Below are 18,096 nucleotides of genomic sequence, written 5' to 3' on the forward strand. Positions count from 1 at the left end.
TCAAAAAAAAAAAAAAAGAGTGCCTTCTATCTGTGACCTGCAATTAAAGTGTTTTCCTTTAAAGTGGAGTTATAGGACTGGTTCAGTGGCTTACACCTGTAATCCCAGAATTTAGGGAGGCTGAGGAGGGAGGATTGCTTGAGTTCAGGAGTTCAAGTCTGCAGTAAACTAGGATAGTGCCACTGCACTCCAGCCTGAGCAGTGGAGGGAGGCGACTCTGTCTCAAAAATTAAAAAAATACAATAAAACAGTTTTAAAGTTGCCTTTTAAAAGATGCTTGAGTCAAAGCAGTCAAGCTAAAGAAAAAGATGAAGGAAACAATAGTACATACAGATGATAACCTGGATATGGCGAAAATCAGGAGGATGAGTTCAAGCTACTGAAATTTGCAAACGCTGCTGTAAATCAAAGTGTTCTCTGTGCAATTGCATTAAAACAAAACCCAAAACAGGACACAGGGAGTGGAAGGGGGTCAAAGTGGTCACCGAACAGCTCTTACCATATAAACCACAGCAACAAAGTTGTCCATCTAAAATGGGGCGTGAAAAGGTCCCTCATTTTGCCTCGGTCTTCCTGTTTCAAAACAAAGACATGGTGTTTATTCTCTCCCCTACAGATGCATGGGAGACCTGCTGGTGGCCTGAGACTAGTGCACACACGGTGGGAGGGAGGTTTCTGGTTGGTAGGACACTGGAGCTCTGAGAACCCAGAACTCAAATCTACAGGACACAGCCTCCCAAGCCCTCCAGCCAGAACCCAGCCATGTCCAGAGGCATGATTCCCACAGGGTGGATCTCATGCCCTCCAACCTGGAAACCTGGAGCTGGGAAGCAGATCCCTCTGTCCTGGCCCCTCAGACCTCAGCACAGACTCATGGACCCAGGGAGCAAAAAACCAGTTCAAAGCATGTCCAGCCATTTCACACATACACAAGTGCCTTCCCCAGTTCTAGGTCTAGGTGGCAACAATGAATGTGCTGAGAAACTAATTCACCAAACGTCAATTTACCAAAAGATGGATGAGCTAAATGACCTATTGGCCAATTTTACATAATTTACAAATTTTACAAATCTTTGCTTTACAATGTTCTTTAAAAAATATATGCTATGGCAGGTGCGGTGGTTCATGCCTGCAATCCCAGCACTTTGGGACGCCAGGGCAGGTGGGTCACTTGAAGCCAGGAGTTCGAGACCAGCCTGGCTTTCCTTCAGCCATGGGAGGGGTCTCTCCCCAAAGGCAACCAAATGGGCTTCTGCACCTCTTGCGGAATCCCTCCTGCTCTGCCCTGGAGATTTGGGGCAGGTCCCCTGGCCTCTGCGTTGTCAGACCAAACACCTCCTTCCAACCTGCTGAAATACCATTTAATTCTTCTTGCATAATATAAAAACAATCAGAAATAGAACTTTATTTTAAAAGGTAATTTCTTTATAGGATCTGATGTCTGCTAAGGGTACTTGTTATGTTCCTCTAATCCGCTTGGATGGCTCTTGAGGGCAGGAACTGCAGCCTTAAATCTGAATCTTTTCTCTTAACACGTGCAATGCCAGTGCCTATATACAGTAGGTGCTCATTGAGTTTCACCGTGGTGGATTTCCTGATGGTGTTACTGGTGGAGTGAGGCACCATCCATTACGAAGATCTACATCAGGTGCGGTTTGAACCCAGCGATCTAAGCACATTCCTTCCTAATGTGGTTTTACTGCCCAGCTTTTGCCAATCAATCTCATTTGCTAGTCAGACTTCATCTGTGCTGAAAGGCGAACCCGAAGCAGTAGTTACAGGACCCATTAGCAGATGTTACATTTCTCTAGTCACTGGCGAAATTCTCCAGGTAGGATTTTTAGAATTTGGCAGTTACAATACATATTGGAGTAGCCAAATTACCCTTGCAGGTCCTGTCTACTGGGGCCTCATCCGTTCCATGTGCACACACACACACACACACACACCCCACCCTGGGTACACACACCCACGTGTATCCACACTTGCATGCCTTACTCTATGTGCACACCCCTGCATGCACACCAATACACACGTTGCAGAGTCCATTGGTCCAGGCACTGACCTGTCTGGAGATGATGAGTTTCCCCAGTGGCATGGGAGCTCCGTTTTCCATCGCTATCCTCTTTAAGGTGGCAATTGCCTTTTCCTGGTTCCCTGACAGCACATCATACCTTGCACTTTCCGGCAGCCACTGGGATGGGGGAGACAGGAGACCCAGGTGTGATTCGTTAGGGTGGAACAGAGCACTCACTTCTAGCCACACACTCTTATTTATGTGTCGGGTTTTAAGGTGGGGGCTCTGGAGACCTGACTTCAAATCCTGGCCCCGCTGTTTATGATGTTGGTTGTGTGACCCTGTACAATTACTTGACATCTCTGTGCTTTCATTTCCTTATCCATAAAATGTGAATGACAAGAGATCCTAGCTCGTAGGACTCTTCAGAGGATTAAACGGGATCATCCAGGCAAGGTGCTTAGCTCAGCGCCTGGTCGGGGTTAATGCAGTTATTATTGTCACGGTTACTATTACTATTACTTGGGGCTGCTTTCAGGATTCCAGGCGAAGGCTGAATTAAATTAAGATCACCATCAGAATTCTCACCCCCATCTCTTAAGGAATTATACCTCACCTGTATTCAATATCGTCTTGCAAACTCAGTTCAAGAGAAAGAAATCAGAAAGATTTTTAGGCCTATGGAAGTCACAACCACAAATGACTAGATAAATACATTTCTGTAAAAATGGAGCAACAGCTATTAGAAACAGCAGGTAAACTGGAGAAAACATGAGACTAGAAGTTAGAAGATCTGGTTCAGAGTTCTTTCATCTATTTGCTGTAGGCCCTTTCCTTCTTCATAGTGCAAAGTTGTCTTCAGAGGTGGCTGCCCAGATAGGGACTACATTTCCCAGCTCCCCTTGCATCTAGGTGAGACCATGTGACTTGTGTTCACCAATGGCATATGAGCAGACTATTCCTGGCCAAGGCATTTAAGAAGTAAATGTGCAGTCACTACTTGCCTTTTGCAAGTCTGTTTTCTGACTGCAGAAGACTTCAAAGCCCTAGAGGATGGCAGAGCCACCAGCTGGACAAAACCAGGGCCCAGAATTCCACTTGCCAACCAGAAAAGTCATTCTGAACTATTGTGTGAGTGAGAGAGAAGCTCCTCTCATGCTATGTTGCTGAACGTGTGGGCTTTGTTTGTTTCAGCAGCTGGCATCATCCTGACTCATATAGGGGTTCATTATAGTCCTGTGATTAGTGGGAGAAATAAATATCATAATGCATGGAGCACAGAGCCTGCCACACAGTTAAGCTTAATAATTATTAACACTACTGTCATTACCAGGAATTTTTGTGGTATTTATCATACATGATAACTAGCCATCTCTAGGCTTATTTTAGTGCCTACTGGCTGTAAAGTGTTTCATCCATGTACCCGTGAAATGATGAGTATGTGGCAAGATCTCAGTAGAGGGTGTGGTTTCTGCAGAGCCGAGATGAAGAGATCATTAAACTCCTGGAGCCAGCCATTCCTGAAGTTAACTTGAATCCTCTGAAATGTATTTATCCCTCTCTTTTACTCAAGCCAGTTTGAATGGGATTTCTGTCACTTGCAACTTAAGAGTCTCACCTAAGGCAATATAATCACTTTAAGTGTAGATTTTGCAATGATGGGGCCAATGTATCCTCCCATCCCCAGTTCTCTCTCTAGAAAATATCTCAGAAGTGTCTGTCTGGAGGAAATCTAACACTCCATACTGGGGCTATCCCGGGCCATAACTCTCTTGTCTCATTTCCTGATGAAAAAATAATAATAATCTTAAAAAGTGGCTTTGATATCCTTCTCCATCCCCTCCCCGCTAAAATAGAATGGACAGTAAGGTGTCAGGTAGCAAAAGCTGAGATCTCTTAAAGGATACCTACGAAACACAGCACGGCAAAGAGGAGGAGCGGGACAGCCGAGAGGATGAGCAGCCAACGCCAGCCCAGGCTGGGCATCACGAACACAGCCAGGGCGACCTCGAACACTGTCCCGATGGCCCAGAATACCTGGCACAGGAGAATTAGGGTCAGCGACGGGGGTAGCATGGTCCACACACTGAGGAATTATGGGGCACTGTGGACCAGGGTCTTTCTATGGGTAAGGGGTTACTGGAGTCAGCAAGGTTAGAATAGCCACCCTTTCCCTATGATCTATAGGGTTGGGCCAGGGCTGCCACATTGCCAAGCTCACAAGGGTGCCATCTCCACCGTATATTTGTATGGCACCCGCTGGAGTGGGGCGATGCGGCAGCTCTGGTTAAGGAGATCAATATGGTCAATATTATGTGATGTCAAATTGGTAGTCAACATATTGGGTCTTTTCTTTTTAACAGGGTCTTGCTCTGTCGCCCAGGCTGAAATACAGTGTTCAAATCATGGCTCACCGCAGTCTCGACCTCCCAGGCTCAATCCTCCCAACTCAGCCTCCTAAGTGGCTGGAACTACAGGCACATGCCACCATGCCCAGCTAATTTTTTGTATCTTTAGTACAGGTGGGGTTTCACTATGCTTCCCAGGCTGGTCTTGAACTCCTGGGCTCAAGTGATTTGCCCTCCTGGGCCTCCCCAAGCACAAGGTTACAGGCATGAGCCACTGCACCCAGCCTCAAATTTTTTATTATGGTAAAATACACGTAACAAAATTTACCATCTTAACCATTTTTAAGTGTGCAGTTCAGTGGTATTAAATACATTCGTAATATTGTGCAAACATCACCACTCCCCTTCACCAGAACTCATCTTGCAAACGTGAAAGTGTGTACTCTTTTTTTTTTTTTTTTTTTTGGACAGAGTCTTGCTCTGTTGCCCAGGCTGAAGTGCAGTGGCATGATCTCAGCTCACTGCAACCTCTGCCTCACGGGTTCAAGCGATTCTCCTGCCTCAGCCTCCCCAGTAGTTGGAATTACAGGTGCCCCCAATCACATTAAGCTAATTTTTGTATTTTTAGTAGAGACAGGGTTTTACCGTGTTAGCCAGACTGGTTTCAAACTCCTGACCTCAGATGATCTACCCATCTCAGCCTCCCAAGTTGCTGGGATTACAGGGGTGAGTCACCGTGCCCGGTCAGAAAGTCTGTACCCATTAAACAATAACTCTCCATTCCCCTCTATCCCCAGCCCTTGGCAACCACAATTCTACTTTTTGTCTCTATGAATTTGATTACTCTAGGTACCTCATATAAGTGGAATTGTACAGTATTTGTTTTTTTGTGACTGGCTTACTTCCCTGAGCATAATGTCCTCAAGATTCATCTGTGATGTAGCATGTGTCACAATGTCCTTCCTTTTTGAGGCTGAATAATATTCCAATGAATGTATAGACCACAGCTTGTTTGTCCACGAGTGTGTTGATGGACACTTGGGTTGCTTCCATGTCCTTTTTTTCTTTTTTTTTCTTTTTTTTAAGAAATGGGGTTTCACCATGTTGGCCAGGCTGGTCTCAAACTCCTGACCTCAGGTGATCTGCCCACCTTGGCCTCCCAAAGTGCTGGGATTACAGGCGTGAGCCACCGTGCCCGGCTGCTTCCATGTCTTAGCTATTGTGAATAACGTGGCTATGAACATGGCTGTGCAAAATGGACACACTGACTTTGCTCACTGACATCCATCTCCCTTGCCCAATGGTGCCCCAGAATTCCTAATCAGAATTGCCCCTTCTTGATGGGGCTGAATATCTTCTGTTTGCATGCCCAAGTCACTCTCCATCTTTTCCACTTTTGTGTGGATTCCATCAACAGGCTCCCTGTCCTAGCACTTCCCGTTGGGTGCAGCCAATGTGGAATCCTGCAGGACATGGGAGGGAGGGAGGAGAAAGACACTGAAGCACTTATTCCCCTGGCTTCCTCCCTGCAGAGTGGTCCTGGCTGGTTGTATCCCTCGGCTGAAGGTCCTAGCTCCTGTCCCGCGGCCTTCATCATACAACTCTCTGGGCAGCTCATTAATCCCTCTCTTTGCTCCTTCTGGCCTCAGGTGGTAACACCTTTGTGGGGATTTTATAAATAGTCCCTTGATTTATTTATTTGTTGTTATTGTTGTTTTGAGACAGAGTCTCACTCTGTTGCCCAGGCTGGAGTTCAGTGTTGCAGTCTCAGCTCACTGAAACCTCTGCCTCCCAGGCTTAGGCAATTCTCGTGCCTCAGCCTCCCCAGTAGCTGAGATTACAGGTGTGTGCTACCACACCTGGCTAAGTTTTTGTAGAGATGGGGGTTTTGCCATGTTGGCCAGGCTGTTCTCAAACTCCTGACCTCAAGCAATCTGCCCCCCTTGGCCTCCCAAAGTGCTGGGATTACAGGTGTGAGCCACCACGCCTGGCCAATAGTGTCTTTATTAAACCATCTGCAATGATCCTAATTTCAGTAGCTGTTTCCTGTTGGGACCCTGACTCTACAATTACTCTCCATTCCAAAACCTGGCCCTCCAGTCTCCTCATTTGTTTCGGAGTCCCTAAAAACCTTCCGAAGTCCGTTTTCGCTTAAATAAACCACAGTCCATTTCTGTTGCTGACAACCAGGGCGGAGAGAAGAATGTCTAGCAACTAATGCACTGACCAATCAGAATGGACACCAATTACACATGCCCACACCATCTGCACTGTGCCAGGGTTTAACTCTTTAGTTGCTGAATCATGGGAAGCTCTGGAGGGTCCCAAGAGAGGATAGAGTGTCAGGCAATGAAGGGCAGTCAGAGTTCAAGATCAGCTGGTCCAGGTCCAGATATATTCCCCTTGCCCACCCACCCCCCCTTTTTTTTTTTTTGAGACAGAGTCTCACTCTGTCACCTAGCCTGGAGTGCAATGGTGTGATCTCGGCTCACTGCAATCTCCACCTCCCAGGTTCAAGCAATTCTCCTGCCTCAGCTTCCCGAGTAGCTGGGATTACAGGTGCCTGCCACCATACCCAGCTAATTTTTTGCATTTTTTTAGCAGAGATGGGATTTCATCACCAGGTTGGCCAGGCTGATCGTGAACTCCTGACCTCAGGTGGTCCACCCGCCTCGGCCTCCCAAAGTGCTGAAATTACAGGCATGAGCCACCACACCTAGCCTTCTTTTTGTTGTTGTTGTTTTTTAATAGATAGGGTCTTGCTCTGCCACTCAAGCTGGAGTGCAATGGTGTGATCACAGCTCACTGCAGCCCCAAACTCCTGACCTCAAATGATCTTCCTGTCTTGGCCTCCCAAAGTCCCAGATGCATTTCAATATTTAAACAACTGATTCATCCACATGAGTGTGGATCACTGAAGCATCACCCTAATTGGTAAGGAGCAGATGTTGTCAGGATGTTGGGCTGTGGGGGCAATGTGATTAATATTGTCAGTGTGCTTACAGTGACTGGGGACACCAGAGTGGGTTCACAGTCATCACTGTGGGATCAATGTCCAGCAGGGGCAAATAAACCATTCTGCCACTGTGTGGAGGGGCCCATCGGGCAGCTGCATGAGGTAGGGCGTCATGGACATTGTATTTGCTCTGAGATCTTTCAGGTCATGGTTGGAAGGTTGGAAATGGGTCACGAGACCCTGGAAGAAAAACTTGAGAGGAGCTAGTTGGACCTTGAGAGTTCTAAGGCAGCCTACAGGCCACAGAAATGGTCAAGGATGTCCCTGGACCAAAAACACAGGCACAGGTGGAGGGTGATGATGTGGGTGTGGGGGCAGGAGTCTGGTCTACTCATGCCACACTATTCAACACAAACTCTCAAATTCAAGCTCTTTCCAGTTCAAGAAAAACATACTCTTCTATACTCTTGCCTCCGTTTTTTTTTTTTTTTTGTTGGATGACAGCTTGAATGTTCTTTTTTATTGAAGAATTTATCCATATTGCAAAATGGGCATGTGAGAATTGATGAAACTGATCCCTTTACATTTTTGCATATTGAGTCTGTAACATTTTTTTTTTAAACCCCCTTTTCCTTGACCTGTGGCCAAAGACATCTGAGAAGCCCCGCCAGAGTCCACACTCTCTGGACACCCAGGCCACTCTCCTCCTTACCTCAATCAGCAAAATGCATTTAGCTCTGGCTTTCATGGGAAGGAACTCGGCATAGAGCGTTACCCTGGGAATGTAAAAGAGACAGAAAGGGAGTTAAGATCAGAACTGTGTGGGAAAATGGCTATGGTTTTTCTGAATTTCCTGCCAACATTCCTCCAAGAGTGGTCAATGGACCACTTACAACAGAATTTCCTGAGATGATGATGGTTAAATATATAGATCTCTAGCTCCCTCCCTCTCTAGACCCAGAAACAGACACCCAGGGATGAGGCCCTGGCATCTGCATTTTTATTTTATTGTATTTATTTAGCGTCTGTGTCTCACTCTGTCATCCAGGCTGAAGTGCAATCATAGGTCACCACACAACCTTGAACTGCTGGACTCAAGTGATCCTCCTGCCTCAGCCTCCAGAGTAGCTAAGACTACAGATATGCACACCACTCCTGGCTAATTATTATTATCATTTGTAGAGATGTATGTTGCCCAAGTTGGTCTCGAACTCCTGGCCTCAAGTGATCCTCCCACCTCGGCCTCCAAAAGCACTGTGAATATAGATGTGAGGCACCGTGCCCAGCCTCACCTGCATTTTTAACTCCCTAAGTGATTTTCAAATTTCATAACTGCTGCCATTGAGCCCTGCCCGTAACCCAGTAAGTCTAGGGAAAAATGTCTTCTTGGCAGGAACACCTTGACCTGAGCTCTTCTCAGCACACCAGGGCACACAGTGTCAACCTGTCACCAGTGACATTAATCTTCAACACCGGATCAAGCTGGTGATGGAGATGACCAGCTTGGTAATCTGGTCTGACAGATTCCTCCACCCTAAGTTATAACTTTCCATTCCTGATGAATAATATTTCTCCTTTGTGAGGAAATATTCAGAGATTATGCCAATATCCTCCCCACAGAACCTCCACCTACCAGCTTTAGCCATTGACTATCTCTATCTACATCATCTTCCACTGCGATGGTAACACGTGGTTGTTTTTATCTGGTTTTTGAGACAGGGTCTTACCCTATCCCCAGGCTTGAGTGCTGTGGTGCCATCATGGCTCACTGTAGCCTCAACCTTCCTGGCTCAATCTATCCTTACCTCAGTCTCCAAGACTATATAGCACTGGGACTAGGACTACAGGCACACAGCACCACGCCCAGCTAATTTTTTAAAAATTATTTTAGAGATGATGTCTCATTATGTTGTTCAGGCTGGTCTCAAACTCCTGGGCTCAAGCAATCCTTCTGCCTTGACTTCCCAAAGCAGTAGGATTACAGGCATGAGCCACTGCACCCAGCCCCACAAATGGCATTTTTAATTTCTGTCATTCCTTCTACATTTATTAGTTGACATTCTACTGTAAGAAAGAGCTTTTCCTTCTTCCTTTCATCTTATCTGTCTATCCATTCAATCAGTATGGACTTCTGGAGTCCTATTTCTACAGTGGGTTGTAGCTTGTTATTATTCTGATGCTCAGAAGAGCTTTCCTCTTCTCCTTTATCTGTCTTATCTAGCCATCTAATCAGTAAGGACCAGCAGATTCCAATTTTATTTCATGAGTTACAACCTGTTATTATTATCATTATTGTTAGTATTATTATTTTGAGGCAGGATTTTACTTTGTCACCCAGGCTGGAGTGCAGTGGCACAATCTTGGCTCACTGAAACCTCCACCTTCTGGGTTCAAGCAATTCTCCCACCTCAGCCTCCTGAGTAACTGAGATTACAGGTGCCTGCCACAATGTCTGGCTAATTTTTTAATTTTTAATTTTGGTAGAGATGTGGTTTCAGCATGTTGTCCAGGCTGGTCTCAAACTCCTGACCTCAAGTGATTTGCCTGCCTCAGCCTCCCAAAGGGCTGGAATTACAGGCATGAGCCACCGTGCCCAGGCTGCAACCTGTTACTATTTTGATGTGCAGACTGTCCCAGATCTGGCCAGTGGGAGCCCCTTCAGGCTGATTCCTATTGTCTTTTTGGCACGTCTCCATCATTCCTCAAGGTCTTCCCTATTTTCTAGCACAAGATGTCCAGCTCATCTTCCCTTGCCCCAGCCCTGGAGTCTGTCATCACCTTTCCAGGAAGCCCTGGTTCCCTTTGGCAGAAGATGGTATTTAGAAACCAAGATCTCTGTGCTCAGTGTGATCATTGCTTTTGGGGTGTCACTGCTGCTGGGCCCTCTCAGTGGACACAGCTAAGAAATTATCTGTTTGTCTATCTATCTATCATCTATCTATCTATCTAACAATCATCTATTTCTGTCTTACTTCTCTTCCTCTCTCCACACAATCACCATATCTATATCTATCGGTGTATATTTATTTAAAAACAACAAGTTCATACTGATACTTTCCATTTCAGTTAGTTATCTTAGGGGTCTTTCTAACCTTCTTTGCTTCTGTGTTGCAATTCACTTCTCCAATAATGGGAAATCTGGTCTCATTATCCTCAATACGGTTCTGTCTTTGCTTAATTTACTTGTTTGCTCAATGTAACCAACTGCACTGGCTGCCTCCTCTGTCTGCTGCTTCCACGCTTTCCTCCTTTTCACTTCCTCAGCCTTTGGGCATGCTGGACAGAGAAGGGAACTTTTAAACAAATCCCCGCTCCCACCTACCCCCTGCCGCCTTCAATTTTGTTAAAAAAGAAGACCTTCTTTTCTCTCATATCTCCCACCTAAGCCAGGCATCTGAGCTACTAAATGGCCTCGTGTTATTCTCCTAGCTCCTCTTAAGGGGTGGGGGTTGGGGGATAAAGGGAGGCTAATTTCCTTTAACCCTTTGAAGGCAGATGGTGCTGGGGACATATTTAGATCGCCTAGGATCCCTTTACTAGGTCAGTGTGCCCACCTCACTGCTTCTGCTAATGGCTCCTACATGTAACCTTCTCTTAGGGATGCTCTTGAGCAATTGGAGCTGCCTAACCACAGAGGTACCTAGGAGTTATGCCCATCTCCCCAGGAAAGGCTGCAGACTCGTGTATGTGTATAAAAGGCCCACCCCCTGGCGTCGGGGTGAGGGTGAGGGTCAGATTCTGTGGAGCAATGAACACTCCTTAGCTCCCTGTGTGCTCAGGTGAGTCCAGAAGAAACCACATCCTTGTGAACTTCTTCCCTGTATCTTTATCTTAGCATCTTTCACCCTTACAACTTTCTCCCAAGAACACTCTCTCAATAAATCATTTATACAGGAATCTCTGCCCTGGTTCAGTCTGCTTCTATGCAACCCAATCAGTGGCACCTTTCCCTATAGAGCATTTCATTCTTCAAAAGTCAGCTTCAGCAATACCACTATCTATCTATCTATCTGTCTATCTATCTATCTATCTATCTATCTGTGTCTGTCTATCTATCTATGTCTCACCACTGAGATTTAGACACAGTTCTATCATCAGTAAAATTCCTTGTTAGGGTTCTGAGCAAAGGAACCTCTATCCAAAGCAAGGAGAAGTCTCAGGAGCCTCAGAAGAAAGGCTAGGGCTTCAGTAGTTCTGTGTGACTCTTTTTAGGTAAAAGAATGAAGAAAATGTCACTGCCAGCCAGTCTCTCTCTTTCTGTCTTAGTCTTTCTTTTACTCTCTGTATGAATCCATAGCTGAGATCATACTCAAGAGTTTTGAAAGACCGTTATCAATCTGACTTATAAATAAGCATTTCCATGCCACTTAAAAGGCTCTTGCATCATCTATTCTATCACATGCGTGAACCTTATCCTTAATAATAGCTACCTCTTAGTAAGCATCTACAATGTGCTTAACACTGTTCTAGATGTTCTACATGGATTATCTCACTCAATAAGTATTGCAAATCAATGGGGGTAAGTAATTACAATTCCCAATGTGTGTGTGAGTGTGTGTGTGTGTGTATGTGTGTGTGTGTGAAAGAGAAATAGAGAGAGAGAGGGTTTGGCTCTGTGTCCCCACTCAAATCTCATGTTGAATTGTAATTCCCAATGTTGGGGGAGGGACCTGGTGGGAGGTAATTGGATCACGGGGGTGGTTTTCCCCCTTCATCTCATGATAGTGAGTGAGTTTTCATGAAATCCAGTTATTTAAAAGTGTGTAGCACTTCCCTCTTCACTCTCTCTCCCGCTGCCATGTGAAGATATGTTTGCTTCACCTTTCCCTTCCAACATGCTTGTAAGTCTCCTGATGCCTCCCCAGCCATACCTCCTGTACAACCTGAGGAACTGAGAGTCAATTAAACCTCTTTTCTTTATAAATTACCCAGTCTTGGGTAGTTCTTTACAGCACTGTGAGAACGGACTACCACCATTTTCATATCCACATGGATCAACAACAGAGAAGTTGTTACTTGATCAGGATTGCACAGCTAGTCAGTTAGTAAGCAAAAACGCCAACATTTTAAACTAGGTTTGTCTACATCATGCAGCCCATCAATCACTGCCCTGTTGGGACGGTTTCAGTTACAAACAACACTTCCTTAAACATCTGTAGGCTGAAGTCTTTGTCTTCACATTGTTTCCTTAGGACAGATCCCTCTAAGTAGAATCTGAGTCAGAGGTTATCCTTATTTTTGTGATTTGAGATATATACTACCAAAGTCATTCTCCAAAATGTTGTTCCAATTTACATTCCCTCCAGTACCTCACTCAACAAAAACCACGAGGAATTTCATTCACCAAACCCTGATAACAGAGACCAAGATTATAGAGGTTGCTAAAGATTGCAGCAATTGTCATGGATGACTTTGACATTTTATTCTATTTTCCAAATAGTAAGCTATATTGTTTTTAAAAATCAATCATAATACCATGTTTACCTTTCCCTCACCTAATTAAAGTCAAAGTACTCCATGCAAAAATGTGCAGCAGTATATTCTAAGGGCAAAGTTATTCCTGTCCTTAGAGATCAAGGATTTGTTTTTATAATGGACCTATAACCTATTTCATGAAGCATTTTCATTATGTTTTTTTTAGTTATAGAGTATTACATGAACGCATTCTCATTGTAAAATAATTTAGCAATACATAAGCATGAAGAGAAGATGATGATTATTCCTCTCCCTATGACCCCAACTTCCATTCCCCTCCCTCAAAGCCAAAACTACTGATCAGGGTTTGCTTTGCAACCTTTCAGCTTCGTTTTTTTTTTTTCTGACACGGAGTCTTGCTCTGTCACCCAGGCTGCAGTGCAGTGGTGTGATCTCCCAAGTTCAAACGATTCTCCTGCCTCAGCCCCCTGAGTAGCTGGGATTACAAGTGCATGCCACAATGCTCGGCTAATTGTTTTGTATTTTCAATGGAGACAGGGTTTCGCCATGTTGGCCAGGCTGGTCTCGAACTCCTGACCTCAGGTGATCCACCTGCCTCAGCCTCCCAAACTGCTGAGATTACAGGCGTGAGCCACTATGCCTGGCCTGCAATCTTTCAGCCTCTTTTCTATGAATAAACAAATAAATAAATAAATTCAACTAACATGCTATTTCTTTCTTTTTCCTTTCTCTTTCCTTCCCTCTTTCCTACCTTTTCCTCCCTCCCTTACTTCTTTCCTTTTTTTTCTTAACACACACAGCACACAGTCAGCGTTCCACCCAAATGTCCCCATTCCTAGCACGTCCACGCATGCCGGCCCAACTTCCAACTGCCAGTACTTGTGACTCTTTCCAGAGAACTTTCTCTGGTCATTAAAGCTTGCTCGGCCAGCCTTTGTGGCAGGCTGGAAGTGCCAAAGAATTTAAACTTCCGGGGAGTAGGTCTCAATGGACAGTTCCCTCATCCTTGAAGTGAGACCATTTGGAGGACCTGCTGCTGAGTCTCCCAGAGGAAACTTCTTGCTCTTGAATTTCTATGTTAAGATCTGCTTCAATAAAACAATATGGAAATCTTTTCATGTTAACAGAGGTAGATCTACTGCTTTTATTTATTTATTTTTGAGACAGAGTCTGCACTGTGGTGCAGTGCTGCAGTCATAGCTCACTGCAGCCTTGAGCTCCTGGGCTCAAATGATTCTCCCGCCTCAGTCTCCCAAGTAGCTGGGACAACAGGCATGCACCATCACACCTGGCTTATTTTTTGTATTTTTTGTAGACATAGAGTCTCACTATTTTGCCCAGGCTGGTCTCAAACTCCTGGGCTCAAGTGACCCTCCTGCCTTGATCTCCCAAAGTGCTAGAATTACAGGCATAGGCCACCATGCCAGGCCAAGAATTACTCTTTTTATTTTTTTCTTTTGAGATAGCATCTCACTCTGTCACCCAGCCTGGAGTGCAGTGGCATGATATCAGCTTACTGCAGCCTTGACTTCCTAGGGTCAGAGGATCCTCCCACCTCAGCCTCCAGAGTAGCTGGGACTACAGGCATGCACCACCACACTTGGCTAATTTTTTTTTTTTTTTTTTTTTGTAGAGACAGCATTTCACCATGTTGCCCAGGCTGGTCTTGAACTCCTGAGCTCAAGTGATCTGCCTGCCTCAGTGCTGGGATTGCAGCCATGAAACACCACATCAAGCTGAGCATCATTTTTTTTTTTTTTGAGACGGAGTTTTGCTGTTGCCCAGGCTGGAGTGCAATGGCGCAATCTCAGCTCACCACAACCTCCTCCCAGGTGGAGTGATTCTCCTGCCTCAGCCTCCCAAGAAGTTGGGATTACGTGCCACCATACCCGGCTAATTTTGTATTTTTAGTAGAGACGGGGGTTTCTCCATGTTGGTCAGGCTGGTCTCGAACTCTCAATCTCAGGTGATCTGCCCGCCTCAGCCTCCTAAAGTGGTGGGATTACAGGCATGAGCCACTGTGCCCAGCTACTGAGCATTATTCTTTTTTTTTTTGAGACAGAGTCTCACTCTGTCACTAGGGTGGCGTGTAGTGGCATGATCTCTGCTCACTGCAACCTCCAACTCCATGGTTCAAGTGAAAATTTTCCTGCCTCAGCCTCCTGAGTAGCTGGGATTACAGGCATGGTGCCACCACGTCCAGCTAATTTTTGTATTTTTAGTAGAGACTGGATTTCACCATGTTAGCCAGGATGGTCTCAATCTCCTGACCTCATGATCCACCCACCTCAGTCTCCCAAAGTGCTGGGATTACAGAAGTGAGCCATCTTGCCCAGCCTGAGCATTATTCTTAACAGCTGCATAGCCTTCCTCATCTCGGTGGTATCATTTATTTAACTGCCCCCATTAATGAATGCTTAGGTTGTGTTCAATTTCTTGCTTTTGCCACCTGTGCCACAAAAACATCTTTTCCTATAATTGTTGTGGCCCACATTTGGCCATTATTTATAGCAGTTCATTATGAAAACAAACTACTTGATCTTTATCCAGAATATGGCAATTACTATAATCACACTGAAAAATAAAAGAATGAGCAATGATATTAGCAATGCCAAGAATCAGCTGATTCTGGCATAAATAAATTCCCACTGCAAATAACCACATTTACAGCACTGGGCAATTAGAGGGTTGTCATTTGGATCACGTGTTTGGAAAGAAAGACCTTCCCCACCCCCCGCCCCGTGATCTCAGTCTGGCATTTCTGCCTGGTCTTTGGAGGAACCAGGACAGGCTTTGTGTGCAAGCTCATCGTACACACCAATTTAAAGATGGTTCGGAGGCAGGTTTCAAGGTAGAACAGTTGGATAGCTACCTGTAGTATTGTCTTTAAGAGCAGCTAAAACACCAGGAGGGCGTGGGTTACCTTACTCCGGGTTTTCCATCGCAGCCGCTTACGTAAGTGGTGTTTGGCTGCGGTGCATGGCGCCCTCTACTGGAGGTAAAAAACATTGGCCCAGTGCCAACCGTATTTTGGTATTTTCTGGAGAGGCATGGTGCAGGGGGACGTGATTATCATTCTGTTGGTGCTTATTTGCATTTTCTAAATTTTCGAAAACAAAAGTATAGTCTGTAATGACAAAAATGAAATTGTGTTTAATTTCCTTTCTTGAATTAAAGTCTAGTCTTTCTTGATGTCCCTCTGCAGAGAGAAGGTGTAATTATTTGGGATTCTACATGTGATTCCTCTTACCTGCCTTAAAGGCAATAGAAATCTGCCAGGAACCACCAGCTCTACACTCCAGAGTCATGCTCCAAATCAGTACCAGAGACACCGTGGACATACATAATTTAACCGGACCTTCTGACTTTACATGCTCGGAACCCCTTTGAAATAGTTGTTCAACATGTTAAGGGTTTTGGCACCTGGATTTGAACCCAGGGGCAACTGGTTTGCCAAAGCTGCTCCAATATTTCCCTCGCAGTATCTATGTACCTTTGCAGTGTGACGGCAGCACGTCCCATCAAGAGCCCATTTTCCCCTCCCTGGGATCTGGGTGGCCTTGTGACTTGCTTTAACCATCAGAATGCAGCAGAACTGATGTGCTGGTTCCAGGCTTAGGCCTTGAGAAGCTTTGTGGCTTCTGCTCACTGCCTTCAACCCCTGTCCAGATGCCATGGGACCAGGTGCCCGGATGCCCCATGATTCAGTGGACTGAAGACACATGAGCAAGCCCCATGGAGCACAGAGGAGCCACCAAACTGCCTCACTGCAGAATCATCAGTTGAATTAATCGTTTTAAACCATACATGTGAAGGTGGTTTGTTACAAAGCAAAAGCAAACCCTACATTCCAATTTATTTATTTATTTTTTTTGTCAGTCTTGCTCTGTCCCTCAGACTGGAGTGTAGTGACGTAATCTCAACTCACTGCAATCTCTGCCCCCCAGGTTCAAGCGATTCTCCTGCCTCAGCCTCCCGAGTAGCTGGGCTTACAGACGTGTGCCACTACGCCCAGTTAATTTTTGTATTTTTAGTAGAGATAAGGTTTTGCCACGGTTCCCAGGCTGGTCTCAAACTCCTGGCCTCAAGTGACCCACCCACCTCAGCCTTTCAAAGTGCTGGGATTACAGGCGTGAGCCACGGCACCCAGCCCCCCTACACTACACTTAATAACTATCTGGTCAGGCACAATGGCTCACACCTGTAATCCCAACACTTTGGAAGGCCAAGATAGGAGGATCACTTGAGTTCAAGACCAGCCTCGGTCATGAGACCGCCCACCCTCTCCCCTGCAGCCCATCTCAACAAAAAAAAATTTTTTTTTAAAGTAGCTGGGCGTGGTGGCACACACCTGTACTCCCAGCTACTCTAGAGGCTGTGGTGGGAGGATTGCTTGAACCCAGGAGTTTGAGGCTGCAGGGAGGTATGACCATGTTGCTGCGCCCCAGCCTTGACATCAGAGCGAAATCCAGTTTCAAAAATAGTAATAGTGACTATCTGAACTTCAGCAAGTCCCTTGTGAGCGCTAAGCCTCAGTTTTCACATCTGTCATATGGGGACCAAAGAAGGTAGTCTGAGCAGAAAATTTAGCGAAGTGCCCAGCACTTGGTAAGCTCCTTTATCATCATCATCATCATCTCTATTAAGGCTCATGTTGTTGTTCTTATCATCAAGAATGAGAATCCCTACTTTGGGGGAAGGAAGAAAAGAATGAGGAAAGGAAGAGAGCACAGATCAGGGTAGCGGAATGGGCTCCTTAATGATCTAATCGACATTTTTACTAAGAATTCAGAGTACATTACGAGCACTTCTGGTTGTTGAGCTTTTAAGAATTATACAGCAAAATATTTTTCATCTGGTTTTATGAGTTGCTATTGTAGGATAGGATAAAGCTACTGTAAATTAATGGAAACTCTTAATTGCATTTAATCACATCAAAATATCTCCAATTAAATGTTTCCAGATAATGAACGTAAGGGAGCCATTTTTATAACTAGATGGAGCATTGTATAATTAAGACATTATTTTTATATAAGTGGATAGAGTTACAGTGTTGGGAAGCCAGTGGCTCTCTTGGGTGGGGAAAGATTTCTTCTGTAATTTCGTTGCTAGTTTTTATTTGCCCTCCTCACAGATAAAAGAGCTATTTAGGCTGGGCGCGGTGGCTCCCGCCTGTAATCATAACAGGTTGGGAGGCTGAGGCGGATGGATTGCTTGAGGTCAGGAGTTTAAGACCAGCCTGGCTGACATGGTGAAACCCTATCTCTATTAAAAATACAAAAATTAGGCTGGGCATAGTGGCTCACGCCTGTAATCCCAGCACTTTGGGAGGCTGGGGC

At 45.3% G+C, this 18,096-nt stretch overlaps 1 protein-coding gene across 2 annotated transcripts in view; it reads right to left on the minus strand.

Moving 5' to 3' along the window:
• Window positions 1-18,096, minus strand: part of LOC108313108 (SV2 related protein) — a 107,576-nt gene that overhangs the window by 27,828 nt on the left and 61,652 nt on the right. Inside the window, exons 7-10 of one of the 2 annotated variants that reach the window (XM_017541419.2) lie at window positions 8,034-8,097; window positions 3,929-4,054; window positions 2,066-2,194; window positions 500-573 (exon numbers count right to left, since the gene is read on the minus strand). In XM_017541419.2, the coding sequence (XP_017396908.1) occupies window positions 500-573; window positions 2,066-2,194; window positions 3,929-4,054; window positions 8,034-8,097 (393 nt within the window). The remainder of the gene's footprint in view (window positions 1-499; window positions 574-2,065; window positions 2,195-3,928; window positions 4,055-8,033; window positions 8,098-18,096) is intronic. The other variant, XM_037743158.1, reaches the window with a different exon arrangement.

Source organism: Cebus imitator, unplaced genomic scaffold (genome assembly GCF_001604975.1).
Source record: "Cebus imitator isolate Cc_AM_T3 unplaced genomic scaffold, Cebus_imitator-1.0 Scaffold8, whole genome shotgun sequence".
Taxonomy (NCBI): Eukaryota; Metazoa; Chordata; class Mammalia; order Primates; family Cebidae; genus Cebus; species Cebus imitator.